Below are 24030 nucleotides of genomic sequence, written 5' to 3'. Positions count from 1 at the left end.
GCTTAGAGGTTTGAATTCAATTTATTTAATCAGAGACATAAATCATTTCCTCAGAAAGGAAATGATGGATATGCCGAACAAGCTAAGAAAGGTCTGTCTGTCTGTCTGTCTGTCTGTCTATCTATCTATCTATCTATCTATCTATCTATCTATCTATCTATCTATCTATCTATCTATCTATCTATCTATCTATCTATCTATCTATCTATCTATCTATCTATCTATCTATCTATCTATCTATCTAGTCTGATTCATCCTCAAGTGAGGATTTAAAAGTGCTCCCGCCTGATGTTTTCAGTGGCATAATTGTGAATCACATAAACAGATGGGAATACCATCTGGCTTATGTTAGAAAAGCTTTGAGAAAGATTTGTTTTGCTCAAAGACATTATTTGCGTGGGTGCATGAGAAATCTTTTTTTTTTCCGTTTATCCAGCGGGTTGTGATCACACAGTGAACAGTATTTATGGCACAATTACCAGCCCCAACTGGCCTGACAAGTATCCAAGCAAGAAAGACTGCACATGGATTCTTACCAGCACACCAGGACATCGCATTAAAATTGTACGTATGGCAAAGCATTTTTTTTAAAACAGAGCATCTTTATTAATTAAAATCTTTAAGTGTAACTTAACAATAATCTGTCATCACTTCCTATCCATTTTTCATAGCTACCTATTTTCCATTTAAGGAGTAGCAAGCGTAAAATAAACTGGATGAGATGGCAGGCACTTTTAGTCCGTAAAAAAAGGAAATATTCAAAGGGCTTCTATGAGTTTCCACTTTTCGGAACATAACTGAGAATATTATTGGATGAGACAAGATAAAAAGGGGATTCACACAGGTGTAAATTTGGAAACAACAATTTAGTAACTTTACTGAAGAAATTTTTCAACTTAATGTATGAAACCACAAGTTTTATTAAATTTGATTACTGTATATGTGTTAATTTCACTTAAATCTCAATGCTTTTTCCACATTACTTCAAGGACATTATTTCAACATGTAATATTTAATATACAGTGATGTTCTTTGTTTCAGCAGAGTCCCATGCACTGTGTTTTGAGGAAAATATGACATTTATATTAGAATACTACTTGTGTAACATCATATATTATATCTGCATGAAAATAAAAGCAATTTTAAACTGCTTGAAATTTTAAAAGCATAACCACAATTGATCCAATTTGCATAGGACCTAAATGGGCACTGTGATTCTGCTCCTGACTGCTTTTACTTAATAATCTTACATTTCTCAAACTCCTACCACTGTTGGAAATATTGCTGCTTAATTATTTGGCAGGTACAGGACTTGACAGGAATGGACTGGGATCAAAAATTGATCCTGTATGTTGTCAGGACTAGTTCCCCACTATTTGCCAAAAATCAAGCATCATTCCCTTCCTTGCATGTACACATGATATTCGCTATTGGTCTGTCAGTAAACTATTATACTAGGTGACATAAAATCACAGGCACAGTGCTTTAACATTGTATAAGCCATTATATAAGATTACAAACATATGGAAAGAACTAATGTTCCCATATCGATTGGTGGCATTCTTCATGCTAATTCACAGATTTGATAATGCAACTCTTGCCCAACACTCATTTAGCTTTGTGGCTCCAACTCTTTGTTAAACTTTCTCTCATGCTCTCTCTTTTGGAGAGTATAGCTGCAATTTCAGCCCTTTTTTTCTTCTTTTTCCCTTCTATCGTGATACTTACAGTAAATATGCACCATCAGACAGATGAGCTTCTGTTCTGTTTGTGAGGTCCCAAACACCCGGGTTCCTTATTACATTTTGCTGCATTCTATGCACTGTACTTCTGAATGAGCATTCATTGGTATTCAGCTCTCATACACACAGAGCCCACCCATGACTAAAGACCAAATCAAACCACTTTGATTTTATCAGAGTGAGTCTTGGACTACTTTGAGTGAGTTGCTGATTATGTTACATTAAGTGACAGGTTTCACAGGAGCGTGCCCCCAACTGCTAAGATTACGAAAATCTCCAGAAAAGTCTCTCATGTGACATACACTTTGAGGTGATATTTTTACATGTCATCTTGCATAGAAATCTCTTGAACAATACAGTAGTATCTATAAGCTTTCTGTAAATCTGTTTCATTTTTTGAAATTGTAGCATCTGGTTTTCTGAGAAATAGACTAATTCTTTGCTTTATTTATTGGCTTCTCTTTCCCACAAGAATTAAAACATTTATTTATCTTACATAGAAATTCTGCAAAACTACTAAAAAGCTGTTAATACATTATTACACTACAATTCCTGTGCCCTTGTTGAAGCAGAGAAACCACAAGTTATCTCAATCCTCTCTCTCTCTCTCACCACCACAATGCTTTCCTCCAGTCAAGTGTTGTCTTGCTTCCTCCCAGCTCCATACAATATTAAATTAAATAGTAACTTCCGGTGCCAGGATTGTTGACCGTTGGAATTACTTCCTGATCACACGTAACTCCCACATAACAGAGAGTACATCTCCCTGCAGCACCCACGGGCCCCAGCAGGGCTGCACTGACAGACTATAATTCCCAGCATTTCCTGATAATTCCCAAATGGGCACTGATATCGAGGGCCACTGCCATCTAGTGACTGGGGGGAATAAACATCCCCTAGAAACAGTTATTCCTTTACCTCCTCTTTTATTATGGCCAGGGATGGTGCTACACATATTTCCAGTCGGAATACCTGTCTATTTATTTGGGGCTTCCCACCAGGATAAGAATGCATATTCTCTATTGATTGTGATGTCTACCCATCCATTTGGGGAGCTTTGTCCAGGCACAACATCCTTCCCTCTTTCGGCCGGGATGCCTTTCTGTCCACTCAGGCTTCCCGTCCGGGTAAGGTATCTTTCTAACTCCTTGCCAGGATGCCCCTGTGTGCCACCTACAACATTCTATTATAAACTGTGACTTTTCATCAGTTTTACTATCTGGATTATGGAACACACTTCCAAATTAATAAAAAGTATTTCTATATCTGTATTGTCCTCTCAATTTCCATTTATTTTTCCTTTCTAAAGCAATAAAATGATACTCCACTTATTGCTGTAATTCCTCATTATTGTTTTCTTGTCTCTGATCACAGTATACACCTTCCCGATTTACTAATACAGTACAAGGTTGAAGGATGTCTGCGTACAGATTTTTTAGGCAGAGTGATACAAGGTATTACTTTATTCATAATCTGAATGTGATCTCTTTCTCTCTTTGTAGGTGTTCAACGAGTTGGATATGGAGCCACATGATGAATGCACCTATGATCATGTTGAGCTTTTTGATGGACGTGATGCAAAGGCTCCAGTCCTTGGCCGTTTTTGTGGAGGCAAAAAGCCTGAGCCGGTGGTTTCATCCAGCAACCACTTGTTTGTTAAGTTCTTTTCAGATAATTCAGTGCAGAAAAAAGGATTTGAGGCTTCTTACATGCCAGGTAATTTTCACAGTGTTGCATAAAGTATACAACTGCTTTACCTGAATAAAATTGGGGATACATTTATAAAATAATGACTGAAGTAGCAGGAGACATCTCAAGTAGAAGTTTTAAGTACTATGCAGTATCCAATATTAAGAGTACTTAAGTATCACAAGTATAAGTAAATGTTGGATTTCTACCTTTTTTCTATATTGTCAAAAATGTTTGTACAAAATTAAAATAATTTAGGCTGCCTTTTTGCATGTCAATTGTAGTATAATCACTAAAGTAACTACAACTTGAAGCAATGTGCAGGTGTGCAAGTTTTGCCCACTTTAAGGAGCTAATCTATACTTTAAAACCCCTTCATAAAGTGATTTTTCTTGTAATGTGCAGACCTAATTAGAAATATTTTAATTGGAAAACATTTTTAAGAGTTCCCTGGCCCATAGAATTACCATAGTTTTTTTTCAGATAACACCAAACTACATGAAAGTTGACAAAATTAAAAATATAAATATATTCACATCTCATATCTTTGCTAGTTACTGATAAACAAGACCCTAGGAGTTAAGATTCTTGGTTTGGTTTAGGTTTACTTGTCATATATAGGTTAACACAGGGTCAACATACAATGAAATGTGTATGACGAGAAAAACAAGTCACTCAGCCTAGATCCAATAAAGCTAAAAAATTATTAAAAATAATAAAAAAAGATTACAGGTTAAAAATAGACTAGCTATATAAAATAAAATGTGTACATTTTAAAATAAGTTATAGAGCAATATGAGTTGAATGAGCAGCAAGTACAAATGACAGTTATTGCACAGATAATGTTTTATAAGTACAGATGCATATTCCATAAAGTGCAGATGCATGTTCCAGTCAATATTCAGAGTGTATGCAGGTACAGTTTGTGTGTGAGTTTGCAATGTAGATGTAATTTAATGTAGGTGTAATGTAAGTGTATGTAAGTGTTCAGGTGTTGCTGTTGAGGAGTTGAATGGCCAGGTGGTAAAAACTGTTCCTAAGTCTTGTAGTCCGAGCAGCCAGACTCCTGTATCGTCTGCCAGACGGTAACAAGGAGAACAGCTGGTGTGCTGTGATGCTGCTTGTCTTACGCAAGCACCGATGGAGGTAAATGTCTTCAATGGCAGGGAGACTCTTGCCCGTGATGTGCTCTGCTGCCTTCACCACTCTCCGTAGTGATTTTCGGCTGCTGGCAGAGCAGCTCCCATACCAGACGGTAATGCAGCCCGTCAGCAGACTCTCGAGCACACTCCTGTAAAAGTTTGAGGTGATTTTGGCATTCATGCCAAACTTCCTCAGCCTCCTCAGGAAGCAGAGCCGCTGGTGAGCTTTCTTAACCACAGTGTCTATGTGAAGGGTTCACGAGAGATCCTCGGTGATGTTTACTCTGAGGAACTTGAAGCTGTTAACTCTTTCAACTTCTATGCCGCTGATGTAGATGGCCTAGTGTTCTCCGCCTTGCTGTTTCCGATAGTCCACGATCATCTCCTTGGTTTTGCTGACATTAAGAGACAAGTTGTTATCCAGGCACCAATTACTCAGTGCCAGCACCTCCTCTCTGTAGGCCATCTCATCGTTGTCAGTGATAAGGCCTATGATGGTTGTGTTGTCTGCAAACTTTTTGATGGTGTTTGTGCCGTGTTTTGCAACACAGTCGTGGGTAAACAAGGAATACAAGAGGGGGCTAAGCACACAAACCTGCGGCGCTCCTGTGTTTAAAATGAGTGATGAGGACGTGTGTTTGCCAACTCTCACCACCTGGGGCCTGTTTGTGAGGAAAGAGAAAATCATCTGCAGATGGTCATCCCCAACCCAAGGTCCGTAAGCTTCAAGACGAGTTTTGAGGGGATGATGGTATTAAATGCCGAGCTGTAATCTATGAACAGCATTCTTACATACGTATTTCCTCTTTCCAGGTGGGTGAGGGCAGTGTTTATTGTTAGCGCAATGGCATCCTCTATAGATCTGTTTGCTCTGTAAGCAAATTGAAGAGGATCCAGCATGTCGGGGAGGGAGGAGCAGATATAACCTTTGACCAGTTGCTCGAAGCACTTCATAATGACCGATGTCAGTGCAACCGGGCGAGAGTCATTCAGACTGGAGACCACCTGTTTCTTTGGGACAGGAATGATGGTGGATACCTTGAAGTAAGTGACCACCGACTGCCTCAGGGAAAGATTGAAGAAGTTGGTGAACACACCTGCTAGCTGGTCAGCACACGCCCTGAGGGCACGGCCTGGGATGCCAAATGGTCCCAGAGCTTTGCGAGGATTGACCTTTTTGAAAGACCTTCTCACGTCAGACGTTTCAAGGATCAGAGTGACAGACTCACTGCCCCCTTGAGGATATAGCACCTGTTCTTTGTTGGCTGCATCAAAACGAGCATAGAAGGTGTTGAGCTCATCTGCAAGAGATGCAGTGGGCTGAACACTGACCGTGTTTTTTTTTTTATAGTCAGTGATGCAGCACAGTCCATTCCAGAGGCGGTTGGTGTCAGAGCTGTGGTAGCTTGACTCCACTTTGTCCCTGTAGTCCCGTTTGGCCTTCTTGGTGGACCTCCGTAGGTCGTATCTGGCTGATTTGTATGCATCGGAGTCCCCTGAGCCAAAGGCAGAGGTCCGTGCCTTGAACTTAGCCCTGATCTCCCCATTTACCCAGGGTTTCTGGTTAGGATATATGCAAATGGAGGTTTTAGTGACAACATCGTCAATGCACTTGCTGATATATCCTGTGACAGAGTCTGTGAATTCATTGATGTTGCCATCAGCTGCATCCTCAAACATCTGCCAATCAGTTGTTTCAAAGCAGTCCTGTAAGACCCCCTCAGCCTCACTGTCCCATTTGTAGATGTCCCTGTAAACTAGTTTTTCCTGTTTAAGTCTTTGTTTATATGCGGGCAGCAGCAATGTAGAGAATGTAGAGCAATCGTCTGCTTTTCCAAAAGCTGGTCGAGGAATGGGTTTGTAGGAGTCCTTGAATAAGGTGTAACAATGATCCAGTGTTTGATCACCTCTTGTGGGGGGAGAGATGTGCTGATAGTATTTAGGGAGAACTTTCTTCATGTTTGCTCTGTTAAAGTCTCCCTACACAATAAATGCTGCTTCTGAGTTAGAGTTCTCTAGTCCACTGATAACATCATACAGTTCATCCATGGCCAACGCTTTATCAGCTTGTGGGGTGGATGTAAACAACTGAAAGGAGAACTGAACTGAACTCCTTCGGGAGGTAAAAGGGTCTAACTTTAATGATCAGCAGCTCGAGAACCAGTGAGCATTGCGTTTTTAAGACACAAACCTCTGTAGTCCACGAAGAGTTAACCATAAAGCACACACCCCCTCCCCTTGACACTATATTGTACTGATTTACTTATCAATACCTGTCCTTGTACCAAAGTAGCAGCAAGAATTGGGTCACAGATCAAGAGGCTTTAATCAAAATGCTTTTTAAGAGTGCTAAAGGCAAAAGCTAACAATTAACAAGGACAGTAGTCACTCAATACAATCTATTTGTGAAAATCATACTTATCTAGAATACTCAACTCTCACAATCCCCCCTTTTGTTCTTCACGAACAACGATAATCAATTATCATTCACTTTAAGCAATTAATTTAGGTAGGTCTACAGCGGCATAAGTCGGTTCAAGTGACAGGGCAACATAACCAATATCAGGAGGGGGAGCAGAAATATTTAACATGATTTTGGTGACACATGGCATGAACACTCAGATAGTACACTTAAAAATATAGTAGCATAAAAGAATGATAATGAAAAAAATTATTGGAGTAACAAAAACTGCTTTTAACCAGAAATTAGATCAGCCACATAAAGAATCTTATTGGCCATGTCAGGTATATTGTAGGGATTGTTTTTGGAATGTAGAAGCAACATTTCTGTCCTATCACATTGCAGGTACCTCACTGGGCTCCCAAAATTTTGCAGAGTCATAGTTCTTGTAGCAAAAGCCTCAGCTGAAAGTTCTTGAAAGGCCTCAGAGGTGAAATTAACCATGAGTGTAGTACATCAGCCAGTTCATTTATGAGTGCTACAGCTGCAGGCTAAAAAATGTGAGGCAGAAAAAGTGCTCCATACCGCAGGCCATCACTGATAGGAGTTATCTGAGGAACTGAGATGGAGGCATGTTTAACGTGAACAGGATGCGGATCAGGGTCTGAATGAACAGTCACATCAGGTAACACATAGGCCAAGTGGCACATTCCACTCCAGTTTGAAGGCAGCCACATATAAACCTGATGGCCATAAACAAAATAAGTGTTGCTAGGTGCCTCAGGTCTATTGGTTGCCATAGCTAGGATTTGAACCCCAGAAAAGCTGAACAAGTGTCCAAAACCCCCATGACAATGTATTTAGGCAGCTCTGGGTTTTCCCTGCAACAGGGGAGGTGGAAAAACTTTTCCTCATAAAACAGTATTTAGGCAGCACACCTTTAGAAGTGCTGCACTTTTAGAAGTACAGTGTTCTGATGCATTTGCAAAAGGTACAATTTTTCAGTCAACGGAAAACATAAGAGATATTGAGATATTATTTTTAAGAGAAAACCCCAGTCCTGTGTATTTTCTGCAGGTTAAATTTGCCACTCTGTTATGGTTTGATCGAAAAAGATGCCAGGTAGAAGTGTTACCGTCCACTTTAACATAGTCCCATCAATTAATAAACCAGAAAGACCCATTATATGCTGTCTTACCACAGGCATGAGGGGAATCTTGGTCATGAGAGCTGACACTATAATGTGAATGAACTTACTTATATGTACACTCAGCATACAAACACAATAAATTTTATAAACTTATTAGGCTTAGATATGACATACAGACGAATATTTAATTTTACATTGAAAATGCACATACAGTACAGCAGACAACATAAACAAAGGGTGAGAAAAAAAATCAGTTTTGCACACACATACTGTATATATTTATACATCTCATTTTTTTCAATTTGTCTAATGCCAAATTATCTCTGAACAGGCAGATAATACCATAATTTAGTTTTTTTTATCCATAACTTTCTGTAAAAGCTAAGTAACACAAGCTGTGCTCCTGAAGTTCAGTATCTTCACTGATATTTTCAAGGTTGGAATATTGAAAATTTACAGTCTTTGCAAAACGTAGTATCTATAGTTCTTTAGTATTAACCAATTAGCATTCACTGTGCTCTGCATTCCGCTTATAAAGAATAACCAAAATGTAATTTTGCCAGATCAAACATGTCGTTTTCAAAATGCTTCTAATTAATCTATGTACATATGTCATATTTGGAGCTGAAGCTTATCATAAAGCAGTAACAATACCCTGTCTGGACGCCAGTCCATCTTTGGATGGACACACACATTAAGTTCAAATTAGCAACAACAATTCAGCTTCCCTGCATGTCTGTGAACTGTGGAAAGAAACCAGAGCAGCACACACAGGTACGGTAGAGCATGCAAACTCAATGCAGGCAGCACTTGTGGGGTAAACCTCAGTCTCTATGTTGCAAAGTTGCAGTGTTGACTACTGCACCACCGTACATTCCCATTTACCCCTTACCCTATACCCTATGCAATAAAGTGGTTAAAAAGCTTGCAGTATTGAAAAGTTGCCACGTCAAATTATTTAATTTAATTTCCTAAAAACTTTCCTTACTTTTAAGTTATACAGCACACTTTACCTCTTTAACACTGTCAACATAATATATCCAAATACTTTCATCCCAAATTAGCTAACTGAGCAAGCTCCCTATGCATACTTAACATGATTGCAAGAGCACACACACATTTCACAGATTGCAGTACAACCTTTTGTTTTTAGGGAATATTTGTCTCATGTGTACTTTATGCTTTTTTTTTCATAGAGCTTGGCCAGAGCTCTATAAGAAGATGCCTTAAACTCATAAAAATGATATAAAACAATCCTGGAGACGTTTTTGTTTCACCAAATCTATACTAATAAAAGGCAAAGCCCTGACTGACTCACTCACTCATCACTAATTCTTCAACTTCCCGTGTAGGTAGAAGGCTGAAATGTGGCAGGCTTAATCCTTACAGCTTACTTACAAAAGTTAAGCAGGTTTCATTTAGAAATTCTACGCGTAACGGTCATAACTGAATCCTACATACGTACATATATACGGCTATAGCCTGCAGCTCGGTCGCCGTGTGAGGTGGAGTTGTGTCCCCCATCACCACACCTACCACGTAGTTGGCTGCCTGCCTATAATGTGTTCTCCATCCCCACGCCACCCACGTAATTGACTGCCTGCCCATATAAGGCCATCTGTCAGCAGCAATCCAAGTTGTGAGGTCACAGTAAAAAAGGAGGCGTGTCAGACGTCGTGGTACATTTTCTGATGCAGCTAGACGGAAACAACTTTGTCACGCTGTCGCTAAATACTCGCAGAAAAATCCACAAGTTAATAGACATGGTGTCACTAAATACTTGCAGGCAAATCGACAACTTCATAGAGACGCTGCCGAAAACAAAAGAATGCAAGAAAGCAGGAAAGAAAGAAAGCAAGGTAAAGAAACCGAAAGAATCTCTTATTTATAAATGGCGCAAATATACAGTATTCACATGTACTTAGCCTATATTACAACTATATACTCATATAAATTAGACACCGAGACACACACAATCCCCACACGTTCCCCAGTCCTTTCTCTGAACTTTCTTTTAAAAGTTTATAATCACACGGCCTGGGAAGTCTGCAGTGAATCCAGCGACCAATCCTGATGTGCGCCGTGGACATGTTGACTTAATTTACATGTAAAGAAGTGGTCTCACCGGCTCGGCGACAGTTCCTTTATTAAAGAATGAAGTCCGTCTCACCCGGGTGACTCAGTGTTAGCGTCCATCCATGGCCGACACCCACTCAACAACAGACAAGTAAAGCCGTGTGCTCCGAATATCCCTTTTAGGTTAGCATGCACCCCTTCTACGTACACCCAACCCTCCTTATTACGGAGTCTAACTTGCTTTACTGCTGGCTATGTTATTTTTAAAATGTTTCCTTTTCTTTTTCATAACTTCTTTAACACACTACTTGTCTGCTGTGAAGTGCGGGTATTTCGCTATCTACACATATAAAAGGCAAAGCCCTCACTGACTCGTCACAAATTCTCCCACTTTCCATATATGTGGGAAGCTGAACTTTTGCGTGCTCATTCCTTGTAGTGTACTTATAAAAGTTAGGTATGTTTCATGTCCTATTACAACACCCAAGGAGGGGAAACGGGTGTACCCCCTAAACTGTATATATAGATAGGGGAAACCCCTCCTTACTATTTCTGCTACTTCTAATTTTCCCATGCACATCCTTTACACTGTACTTACAAATGTTAAGTATGTTTCATTTCGTGTTGTGTCCCGTAATTAACTTTTGAAAATAACGTCTTCTTTTTGGCAGTTCTCACCATTACGCATAAGGAAGTTTAGGAACTGAGCTCTCCGTTTGGCGGTTTCATTTCTTATTTCCACTAAAATAGGATTTATTTCACACCCAAGGGCCGCCCCCGGTCTGCCTTCCTTTTTCCACACGGCCGCTGTCCACACACCTACCACGTGGTTGGCTCCCTACCTGTATACATTAACGACATCCCGTGCTCATGTGCCTCCTCACTCGCTTCCTTACTGTCCTCAGCTGTTCGTGCTCACTGCTCCCTTCTTCTTTACTCCACCACTTCAAGCCTGTTATTGTTCGCCTTGCTTCACGTCTGCCTGCTGGTGACTCCTGCCTTATCGTTTACTCACCGACTTTACTACGAAACTTACAACCACCAAAACTTTGTAATGGCACCAGGCTTTACATCAAATCTCTGCACAAGAACCTCATTGAGGCAACTGTCTTCACTGAAACAGGCTCATACCCTCTGACCTCCCATTCCAGTTCAAACGCCTCCAATTTCCAGTAAGGGTCTGCTTCGCTATGACAATAAATGAGTCACAGGGCCAGACTCTAAAAAAGGTCGGCATTGACTTGACACAAGATTGCTTCTCACATGGCCAACTGTACTTTGCATGCTCAAGAGTTAGCTCAGCAGACATTTTACAGCCTGAGGGCAGAACTGCAAGTGTTGTTTACAAAGAAATCCTTACATTCTAAAAATGTGTATTTTTCATACACAACATTTACAATCATAAATTAAACACTTTATAATCATCAGATTCATTCTCAATACTAAAATAAGCCTATGACAATTACATTGACAATCACGTTACGTTATTTTTAAAATGCTACCTTTTTTTTCATAACTTCTTTAACACACTTCTTCTCCGCTGCGAAGCGTGGGTATTTTGCTAGTAGTATATATTTTCAAAACCAATTGTAATATTTGTTCTAAATTAATTCAGAGCTCTGTTAATTTGACAGTAGATACATATTTTTCACTTTGTGAACGCAATATACTCATAGGTTTTCAGCAAGTGGATTAAATAGACTAAGCAGTCCTCTCTGTATCACAAAACAGTACCATCACGTAACTATAGACAGAGGAGCCGCTCTGCATGCATACACACGCTGTAGAGGTGGGGTGAGTGGCTGAAAAAACAATCAGACAGAAATCGAGAAAAGAACAAAGACTTCAATTATCATTGCATTTGTACTGGCTTTGCAAGTGTAGCTACAGTTAAACATTCTCTTTCATATTTTCTCATTCTGCATAAATTCTCAGTTACTTTATACTGATTCTTTTATACCCCATTTAATTTTATTCTTTCCGCAAGTATATACACTGGTCAAAAAAATTAAGGGAATCGCACATTGGATCTCAATGAATGAAATATTCAAGTGGAAAATCTTTACTTATGTAATAAATAGTGTGTAATTCATTGAGAACAAACTGATGTAACAGCGATCAATGGGAACCAAAATCACCAACCCATTGAGGTCTGAATTCAGCATCACACTGAAAATAAAAGTAAAAAATTTAAATCGCAGGCTGGTTCAACTTGGGTGAATAGCAACACGACAACTCTTATGTGACTCAGTAGTGTGTATGGCTTTCATATGTCTCTATGCACTCTCGACAAAAGTCTGGGCATGGTGTCCTATACCATGATCAGAGCACCAGTGAACTCCTGGACAGTCTGTGGTGCTACCTGGCGGTGTCAGATGCACCGATACATAACACCTCAGAGGTTATCAATTGGATTCAGAAGTGAGAAATGTGCAGGCCAGTCAAATGCCTTTGTCATTCAGGAACTGCCTACGCACTGGTCACATGAGGCTAGGCATTGTCCTGCAACAGGAGGAACCCAAGGCTCACTGCACCAGCATAAGGTCTGACAGTGGCACTGAGGATTTCATCTCGGTACATAACAGCAGTCAGGGTACCGTAGCCTAACACGTGGAGGTCTGTGCAACCCACCAAGTTGTACCTTTCCAGACCATCACTCACCCACCAACAAACCAGTTGTTTTAGGTGATGTTCCAGGCTGCATAATGTTCACTATGGCGTCTCCAGACTGTTTAACGTCTGTCACATGTGCGCTGTATGAACCTGCTCTCATCTGTGAAGAGAACTGGGTGCCAACTGTTAAACTGCTAATTGTGTATTCTGTGGTGATTGTCAATCAAGCTGCATTGTGATGGGCTGTTAGCATAGGTACCACTAGAGGACATCAGGCCCTCATGCCACCTTCATGGAGTCTGTTTCTGACAATTTAGTCAGAAACATGCATACAAGTGGCCACTTGGATGTCATTTTGTAGGGCTCTGGCAGTGCTCCTCTTTTTCCTCCTCGTACAAAGTAGCAAATAACAGTCCTGCAGCTGAGTTGATGCCCTTCTCCGGCCCCGTTCAGCTCTCATTATGTAAAGGCCCATCTCGTCCATGCTCTTGAGACTGTGCTGGGAAATACAGCAAACCTACTTGCAATGGCATGTATGGATGTGCCATCTCGGAAGAGCTGGACTACCTGTGCAACCTAAATCAGCTGCAGTAGTGACATTAGCAAAACATAAAACTCAATAATATCAGTCAGGAATAATAAGGGTAGCACAATTGTGGCCATTACCTGCAAAACCATTTCCTTTTTTGGAGGTTCTCTTACTGTTGCCTCTCCAGTGCATCTGTTCTCACTTTCATTTGCGCCAAAGCAGGTGAAGTTGATTCATAGTCACTTATGCTTCCTAACTAGGCAAATTAATATTCCTGAATTGACTTAAATTATTTTGAGAAGTATGTATATTTGTTTTGCAGACAATTCACTACATTAAAGACTAGTTTAATAATAATTCAGAAATCACAGCTGTAGTTCCACTGGCACTGGTGTTCTCAGGGATTCCTAAAAGCACTGTCCTCACAGAGCACTGGCACACAGGCCTAGAAGGACCATGGTCACAAACTTTAGGTACAGCAAAAGATAAGGGGGTCTCCCAAAAATTGGACCACACTCAAAGTCGACTTCACGACCCAGATGCCATGCCTTAAGGAGCCACTTGGCGTAATCACTTGTAGTCTCCGGTTGTTCTTGTACTAAAGTAGCAGGAGGAACTGGGTTACAGATCAAGAGGTTTCAATTAAAATGCTTTTTAAGAGTTCTAAAGGCAAAAACTAACAATTAACAAGGACACAAGTCACTCAATATAATCAATTTGTGAAAATCATGTTTATGTATAATAATCAATTCTCACACATTTCACCAACATCCAGCTTTGCCTTGTTTAACAGGCTGTTGTGAGGGAGCTGTTTGAACGTGGCAGCATCAACTGTGGGAATAACTTATACTTGGCTTGTGCATCACCAAATTTTAGCCCAGCCTTGCACTGTTTTGTGTTGTTCTGTGAGGTGTACTTGCAAAGACTGCATAGATATCCGGGTGTTATCACCAGCAATGCAAATTTGAAAATTGTTGCACATTCTTCATATACTGTACATACATTTTTCTGGTGGTGGAAGAATGTATTTTAGATAATTGACTGAGCTCCCTGAAAAATTGATCCCCAGCTTAAAAAATACCCATACATGTAGCAAAGGACAAAACACTCAAACATTAGAAAAATGATCACTTAGCTTGACTCTAAATAATGATTTAATTTCTTGAAACAAGCAATATTTGAGATACGCGAAGGCAGCAAATCATTGCAACAAGAGACCCAAAGTACAAAAGGAACTTGGGTAAGTTTTTTGTCTATGGCCAATGTCTTGGCTCTCCTGCTGTGTCCACAAAACCTGACAGAACATCCAAAAAACTGGAGGAATTCAAAGAAGACAGCACTCTGATGTTAAGTCATTGTAACAGCCAGCCAGCCAGAGATCAGCAGCACGTGTTAACTGTTCTTTTAATCAACTTTTTCAAGTATTATTTACAAAAATTAGTCCAGTAACCAATTTGGTTATACAACAACAACAACAACATTTATTTATATAGCACATTTTCATACAAACAGTAGCTCAAAGTGCTTTACATAATAAAGAATAGAAAAATAAAAGAGACAATAAGAAAACAAAATAAATCAACATTAATTAACATCGAATAAGAGTAAGGTTCAATGGCCAGGGGGGACAGAAAAAGCAAAAAAACTCCAGACGGCTGGAGAAAAATTTAAATCTGTAGGGATTCCAGGCCACGAGACCACCCAGTCCCCTCTGGGCATTCTACCTAACATAAATGAAACAGTCCTCTTTGGATTTAGGGTTCTCACGGAAGGGCTTGATGAAGATGGTCACGTAGAGTTCTGCCTTTTAATCCATCCATCATTGTTGGAGCATCATGAAGCTTTGAGTAGGTGGAGGTGGCGCAGGCGAATTCCTATTGGCAAGCTATTCCAGATTTTAGGTGCATAACAGCAGAAGGCCGCCTCACCACTTCTTTTAAGTTTTGTTCTTGGAATTCTAAGGAGACACTCATTTGAGGATCTGAGGTTACGATTTGGAATATAAGGTGTCAGACATTCCGATATATACGATGGGGTGAGATTATTTAAGGCTTTATAAACCATAAGCAGAATTTTAAAGTCAATCCTGAATGACACAGGTTATCTCAAACGTTCCATGTTATCTCTTTCTTTAACCTGTATATTCTGATAAGTATTTGGTTATATAAAAGATTTTGTGCTTGATCTTAAACTATAAGCTGTAACTGTCTCTAAATGTTTGTATTTGACTTGGGCTTTGGCTTTGGCTTTGGCTTCAGCTCATATAGCATTTAGCATCTTACAGGCTTTAATAGTTTTATATATTTGTATATATGCAAGCTAAATCTATGTGTGAATATTAAATACATAAAATGAAGTCTAACTTGATTTGTTACAGCTACACAACCAAGTGAATGCCCATTAGTCCAAAATTGTAAAATACAAATAAAATGCGAAAAACTGGGTAATGAAGACTTCACCCTGTACACCTTGTTGGGTGCTTAGGCTTCAACTGCCCATGCTCAGAAACTGAATATTCAATAGACAAATGAATATATTTGATAATTTTGCACCAACATATTACTTCTAATATTCTTTAATAAAGTCTGAATTTTGGTACTGTATATCATAAATAAAAACACGGAACAAAATTGTGCGTTGATAGTTGCTTTACTAAAAGGTATAATATTAAAAATGCAATAAAAATCAATATGTCTGGCCATTTATATGTGATCATAGGTGATCATAAGTCCTGTATAAGTTACTGTATAAGTAATAGGTGATCATATAGCTAAGGTGTACTCTACTATGTTTATTTTCTGAGTATTATTATCACACATAAAAAGATTTACTCTACACAAACCATGACTAGGTGACAATCAGCAAGGTTTTTGCAGAAAAGTTCATTTTAATCACTTTTTAAAACCATCTGTATTTTCTACAGTTTCCCCTGTTCAATATTCTGACTGTAATTAAATCAGTGTAATGAATACTAAACAGATGTTGATATTCCCAATGTTTTCTAGAGTGTGGTGGGCAGTTGAAGGCTGAAGTGAAGACAAAAGACCTCTTTTCCCACGCCCAGTTTGGTGATAACAACTACCTCGGGGCATCTGATTGCCAGTGGGTGATCTCTGCTGAAGGTGGTTATGGTGTTGAACTCATCTTCCAGACATTCGAGATTGAAGAAGAATCAGACTGTGGTTATGATTACATGGAGCTTTACGATGGCAAGGACAGCAATGCACCCAGGCTGGGTAGATATTGTGGATCTGGGGTACGTCATCCAAATATGAGTTTGCCTTTGACTGCTGTAGTAACAAAAATTCTCATCCATATGCATAATCTTTAAGACAGAATATCACTTCAGAGAATTTATTTATTTTTTGATTTATTTATAACTAACCACGCTACCTGTCCTATATATACCTTTCTGCTGTATTGGTGTGTATCTGAAAGTCTGTTCATGGGCATGCTTTCACATAATCGCATTTCTGTAAAGCCTGCTTTTCAAACCTTGTCATTAATTTTGAAGCGCCTTTCTTGACTCCTATCCACTTTTATACTTCCCATCTGTTTTGTCTTGGTAGTGTGATATATTGCTCTACTTTCCCCTTTTGTATTATTAATAAGTAGCCTTTGTCATAATGCCTCTAATCTCACAGACTTACAACTGTTTATAAGGTATTATAGAATATAACTTCTCCCCACCTTCCCTCCTACATCTATAACCTCAGGCAATTAGGTGTTGTAAAAGACAAGCAGGAGTTAAGTTACAATTTAAACAATGTAGTATTGGTAATATTCATAAATAACAATATGCAAAGTACATTTGAATATTGGGAACCATACAACCTGATAAATGTTGATGTGTAGTTTGAGGCGACACACAGACTTGTTAGTTACTTAAAATGTCTCTAGTTAAGGCATCATTTGTGATCAGCTTTCTTCAGAACAGGCCGCATACCTTCTCAATATGGCTGCCTAGCTGTGCTCTTCATTGTGTTGTCCTTTTCGGTTCATGCTTTAGTTTGGTGAGAGAGAGAGTGAGGGAGTGAGCAAATTTATTGGTTTTCTGTCCAACCCTTAGAGCCAATAGCACTTATTTAAAGCACTTGAACTCTATCGTAAAATTCAAAGAGACCCTTTTCTAAAAGGCAGGGGTAAACATGAATGCTTCTCACTAATGTAACATTAATATTACATTGCTTTGCCTAAATTACAAATAAAGACATACAAAATATTTATCAACTTGTATGCAAAATTTCACATCACAATGTCCTCCTATGCTGTTTCTCCACCTCATGTGTCTAACATTCACACTTCCTCTTTCAATCACATCACCAAAGTCAAACTGATCAATCATATTCCTCTAAGGACACAAACAGACCTTAGTGTTTTATTATATAATACATTATTTATCATCCATGTAGTCAATTTTTGTTTTTCTTGGTTCATGTAGAAACATGGCTTTTTAGTATTCCTTTGTAGTTTTTTCATTTTAAGGCATTGAGATAGAATATGGCACATTTTTTTAGAACACCATTTTTCCTGCCATGCCCATGCATGAAATGTTATATATGGTGTCTGTAAAAAGCATTCATGGTTTTCAAAATTTTCACATTTTGTTGTTGTACAATATTGAGTCGTAATACATGGAAAGATTGCTTTCTTAATTTAGACCACTTTCAGAGATGTGTTTTTCTTTCAGCATTAAAGAGTCTTGTTTTTCCTTTGATCAATGTCAAAAAAGAACAAATTAAATCCATTGTGATTCAATGCTGTATAATAATAAAATGTTCAAGCTTTGAATGGGGTGAATACTCTTTGTAGGCACTGTAAATGTGACGATTTTCCCTTCTGTTAACTTGTAGTAGAGCAGTGCTTCTCAATTATTTTCTGTCATGCCCCCCCAGGAAGAAGAAAACATCTCGCGCCCCCCGCGCGACTATAAATAGTATCATTTGTCTATAAAATTGTTATAAGTACACCTCTGCATAACACTGTATCCTTATTAATGTATAAGAGAATAAAAAAAGAAAGAAATATGGACCAATTTACAACAAAGAATAGCTTTATTAAATGTAACAGAAAAGATTTAAAGTGCATTCTAAATTCAAAAAAAATTTAAAAGAAAAATAAAAAAGCATGTTCCCCGAGGTCAAACGCGCCCCCTTCCCACTATTTGAGAAGCACTGTAGTAGAGGAAGAAAAATCTCACTACTGCTATCTGACTCCTTTAGCTTCTCAGGTAAAATTTTCTGCAAAATGTAAAATCAACACATTCTCAATGTCTACACATGTTTTTTCTTCATGTTCCCCAAAACAGTATGCAGTAGATGTGTAAAAGCTGTTTTTTTTTTTTAAATATCTGTAAAATGATAATTTTGCAGAATCCATATATGTCTTTCCTGCACTGGTCACAAGGCTTGTGTCCAGCCTTTCATCAAACTCCATTAGGACTAAATAGTAAATATAAAAGTAGATTTTATTTGTAGAGGATCTTTCCCTTGCTCAGTTGTAATAAAATTACTCATTTTAGGTGTAATGAAAACTGATTAGTTGTATCAGTTGCAGAAGTTCCCATGATCTCTTATCCCTGTCTTTCTTTACTATATTTCTAGCTTTAGAGCTTAGCCGGACACAACTTTTAAGTAGTTTTCAAAATGAAATGTTCTTTGCTTACATTATGTTTCCTGGCATGCAAGAGTTTTGCATGTAGCTTCTGTTCTTAAAATAAACTTGCCACTGTACAGATGGGAGCACCATCTTCCCAGGTTTTTTTGAAAATTAATGAATACCCAGTAATACGCATGTAACAATTTTATACTTTGTCTGTCTCTGTTAGGCTTTTCATCAGATTACACACAGTTAGATGTCTATGCATTTTTTAAATTTCAAAGGGAATGAATCTTTACTTCATAAAATGTTTTAAGTGCGTTCTATTTTGACTATAAGGGGATACAGTTACCACCTGATTAAACATAAGCAATGCTAGATAATTGAATTACTGAGAAGCACTTCAAATTAAGCAGCTTAGTCAAATTTGTCTTATTAGGCCATTGAGTCTGTATCATCTGGCAAAACTAGAAAGTAAAAACTAATGTACTGATTTAAATGTTGGTTTAATTGGGGGTCTCTAAGTTGCCACTGTATGACTGAGTATGTATTTTTGCATAATTGTAGACTGAGGTGAGCTGATGTCCTCTCCAACTAGCGTCGTTTTCCTGTAACGTTTTTGCTCAAGGATAGTCTCATGCAACCCTGTATTGAAATAAGTGGGTTTAATAATACATTAAAAATGCATAAATATAATATACATTTAATAATACATAAATTATGTTTATAGCAACTTTCCCATGCTCAAAGTACTTCCCCGAAATTAAAAATGAATAATAGGGAATATATAACATTGGATACGAATAATATTCTGCGTAAAACACAAAATACAGGAAACATAAAACTTTGAATTAGAATTAGATAGATAGATAGATAGATAAATTCACATAATCCAGCAGCAGTATACTGATACAAAAAACAATATTAAATTAAGGAGTAATAAAAATGCATGTTAGATGTTAAATGCAATTAGAGACAATAAAACAGAATAAAAATCCTACAAGAAAACCCAGCATAAATAACATTTGTGATATACATGCAAATTATCCTGAGCACCTGGACAGTGAAATAAACTGACAGAAGGGTCAGAAAGTCAGGGTAAGATATAAATGCATTCCTGATCAAACAAGTTTAAGTTGTTTTTTAAAAGAATGAATTGAATTGAGCTGATCTCATTAATTTAGGGCGGTTATTCCAATGTCAGGGTGCTATGGTGCTGAAGGCTGTGTTGCCCATAGAACACAGGTTAGTTTTGGGCACAACCAGATTGCCAGAATCAGTGGACCTTTGTAGGCAGAGAAGGGGAAAGTGATGGAGGATGTGACTGATGAAGTCCTGTGCAAACTGTATTACTAACCTATAAAGCTTTAAATGTAATCCTGTTAGACACTTGGAGCCAGTGAAGGCTCAGCAGGAAGGGTGTTATGTACTCACTGTCGCAAGTCTGTGTAGGGACTCATGCAACAGAGCTTTGAACCAACCTGGAGCTATGATAACAGATTAGAAACGGGCACCTGCCATTAGAGCATTGCAGTAGTCGATTCAGGATATAATAAAAGCATGGACATGCTGACTTTTGAAAGGATTTTCTCAGGGGTGGCGCAGGTTTTTTTTCAGTATCCCAGAGACTGCGTAAGTGAGAGTGGATGTATGTGTGAGTGTGCTCCTTGATTGACTGGCATGCCATCCAGCGCCTCTTTGCACTCAATGCTTTCTAGATAGACTTGAACCCTGCTCGACTCTATAATTTGACTAATTAGGTTTGAAGATGGAAAAATGGGCAAAAGTCCAGAGTACTAAGTAAGAAAATATGTATAAATACAGTCATGTGAAAAAGTAAGCACACCCCATGAAATGCCATACCTTTTTAAAATATGTGAACCTATTTGATTTTTATTGCAAAAGTATCTATAGATAAAGGTGATGAAATATAGCAAACATCACATTACATTTACATTTTGTAGTCACTTGTACAATTTAAATAAAACGTAAATAAAAAGAAAATGTAAGGGCACCCCTGCATTTATCACTACCTTAAATGACTAAAAGCAGAATCAGGTGCACCAGATCAGACTCAGATGATCAGAACATCATTAGAGAGGATCTTGCCTGCACCTAGTTTAAGCCTCATACATTTAGTTTGGTTTGCTCTTTGCTGCTTTAGTGTGTGTTTTCACCATTCTTAGATCGAAAGAATTCTCCGAGGCCTTGAGAAGGGTGGTAATAGATACCTGTGAGTCTGGAAAGGGATTTGAAAATATCTCCAAACAACTGGAAATCAACTCTTCCAATGTACAAAAAAATCCTCTACAAGAACAACTTCCATATCTTGCCCAGGCCAGGCAGCCCTAGCAAGTTCATCTCTAAAGCCCCAGAATTTTATCACCAGCAAAAACTGGTGAAAATGTTTTTGTTTGAAACCTTTTTCATTCATCAGGGACTGACCAGCTCAGCATCATAGAATCCACTATGAATTCTTCATTGTACCAGAGAGTTCTGGAGGAAAATGTGAAACCATCGAAGCCTGACAGAAAGTGGAATCTAACAGTGACCCTAAACATACCAGTAAATCCACCAAGGAACGGCTGAAAAGAAAGAAAATGAGGTTTCTGGAATGCCAAAGCCAAGTCAAAAGCCCAGTGAGATACTGTGAAGAGGAATTTAAATTTAAAGTAGACTTTGCACACAAGACTTTTCTCAAACACACCACAGCTGAAAGAATTCTGCATGGAGGAGTAGAAAAAGTTTTTTCCGGGTGATCGAGACAGACAGTTCTATGAAATAACAAATTGAATTTGTTCTGGCCAAATTGTGCAATATGAGCCAAGTGTGTACTTATTTCTTACACAAACAGAAGTGAAATATCTGTTCAATTTATGTTGGATAAATTATTGCCAAGTGAAATTTTCATTGTTTTATTTCCCCCACGTACATCATTTTTATCTATAGATATTCTTTAAATAAAGATTAAATTGTAATATGACCACATATTAAAAAGAATAATGGGGTTTACATTTTCTCATGACTGTACATAAGATACACAGTGTACTGTTATATGTTCTAAATATTTGTAGAATTACCACAGTTTTGATATGCCCATTCATTCAATTCAGTAACTAGCTATTTATAGTACAAACCTTTGCGGATCAGTTGCTGCTACATGTTTGCAATTATTTTACTTGCTTCTTCTCGTGTTTTCTGTCCCAAAATCTTTATTTGTTTTTCCCCAATTCACATTCTCAATTTCATGGTTTTCCTTTCTTTGTTTTATCAATCCTTATAATCTTGGACTCTGGACCCTCAGCCCTGATGAGCTGATCCAAAAACACTATTCCACAGAAATGATCAACTGAATGATTCTTAATAAATAATTTCTCTTTTGTAGCCACCAGAGGAGATTTACTCCAGCAAAGATACAATTCTCATAAAATTCCACTCAGATGATACTATCAACAAGAAGGGCTTCCATGTGCGCTACACCAGCACCAAATTTCAGGACACACTGACCATGCGAAAGTGACCCGTGGCCTCCGGGAGGGCGGGCATGCGGCGCAGAATGGAATCTCGGAGCCACACTGCATCGCAGCGGCGAGAAGGAGGAGGAAAGTTAAAACGCAAGCCCGTATCCCGGACGCCTCGAATTTCACAGAAACAAATGATAAAAAGCAAAAAGCCTCAAAGAAGGGACACAGAAATGGGAATTTCCCAGAGACTGTAAGGATCAAAGCCATTTGTTACCTGACCTTGTTTTTAGCTTTTATGTTTTTTTTGTTTTTATTTTTATTTTTTCTCATTTTTTGTAATTGTGTGGTTATTATGGTTGTGGTGCGGATCTGCCAAGGGAGGGAGGGAGGTGCACCTTTTTGAAAAGAGTGTACTCTTAGTAAAGAGTGTAGTATTGATGGGGGGTGTTGGGTCAAGTTATTGAAACTCTTTATTTTTGCTTGCTTTTAGTAAGCAGTGGACCAAATTCATTTGTGCGAAGGACAATGGGCAAGTGCCCGACCTCTCCTCTTAGAGAAGTTTTACTTCTTTTTTGTTTCTTTTTAATAGGAATTTGTCGCTCTCAGTTTTGGGGGAGCAACATGTACTCTGAACTTTCCTTATGTCTATAAATTAAAAAGGGGAGAAAAATCTGTATTTCAAGTTTAGTTTTTAAATGAAACATATGCAGTTATTTTTTAAAGGGTTAATACTTTCAGACATTGCCCCATTCCACCCCACCCTGCCTCCTCCATAGATTCTTGTGAAATGTCATAAATAAGGGGGTATGGTGGGTTTGAGAATAATGCAAAACAAACCGTTTCAGTATTTTAAACAACGTTTTTGGATTCCTCCCGGACTGAGCTTCTTGGACAGGCTTCCATGCCTGACATGTTTGTTTACTTTCAAGGAGGACTCCCATGTGACTTGGTAGGATTTTTAAAATTCATTCCACAGATTGATAGCAAAAAGCACACTATGCAGTAATGACTGAAAATTATTTTTCTGGCATTTTTTATATATTGTACAAAGGGGGGTAGAAAACAAAAATATAATCTCTCTATTCCCCAGGGATACATCTGTTACAATAACAGGGTGCTGTATCTAACAAGGGGGGAAACAATGGCCTCATCATTGCCATACAGATTTTTGGTGCTTATAATGTATTTTTTTTTTCCGCATGAAGAAATAAGCTGATTAATAAAAGAAAAAAAAATATTGACATAACCTCAGTGTTTTTATTTGGTTTGTTTTGTTTCTAATTTTATTAATCAAATACAGCATTCCAGAACTCAGATTACAGAATCAGTCTAATGAACATTCGTCACCAGCTGTAATTTGGAATGTTAAGGTTTTACTCAAAAGAACGTAGCCTGTTGAAACAAGTTGATGAGTTCATTTATTGTGATGAAAGATTTAATCTTGTTGGATATGTTTTGTGATCTGTAATTAAATGGTGAAATATGGAGCATTGCTATGTACAATGCTGTTGTCACTGAATTGGGCACGCCTAGCTGTAGGCGAAAACATAATGGTAACATTAGATTAATGGGTGAAAGGAGCTGGATTAAATTAAGCACATAATTAAATTATTTTCTGATTGTTAA

The 24030-nt window shown here is 38.3% G+C and overlaps 1 protein-coding gene across 2 annotated transcripts in view; it reads left to right on the top strand.

Moving 5' to 3' along the window:
- bmp1a (bone morphogenetic protein 1a) overlaps window positions 1-23641 on the top strand; it is a 415384-nt gene extending 391743 nt beyond the window's left edge. For both annotated transcript variants that reach the window (XM_039769599.1, XM_039769597.1), the window contains exons 17-20: window positions 437-564; window positions 3245-3458; window positions 16348-16598; window positions 22326-23641. In XM_039769599.1, coding sequence (XP_039625533.1) covers window positions 437-564; window positions 3245-3458; window positions 16348-16598; window positions 22326-22460 — 728 coding nt within the window. In that variant the 3' untranslated portion in view covers window positions 22461-23641. The remainder of the gene's footprint in view (window positions 1-436; window positions 565-3244; window positions 3459-16347; window positions 16599-22325) is intronic.
- The last annotated feature ends 389 nt before the right edge of the window (window positions 23642-24030 follow it).

This window comes from Polypterus senegalus, chromosome 11 (assembly GCF_016835505.1).
Source record: "Polypterus senegalus isolate Bchr_013 chromosome 11, ASM1683550v1, whole genome shotgun sequence".
In the NCBI taxonomy this organism is placed as follows: Eukaryota; Metazoa; Chordata; class Cladistia; order Polypteriformes; family Polypteridae; genus Polypterus; species Polypterus senegalus.
Note: the sequence above shows the minus strand (reverse complement) of the source record. Positions and strands in the feature narration are given on the sequence as shown.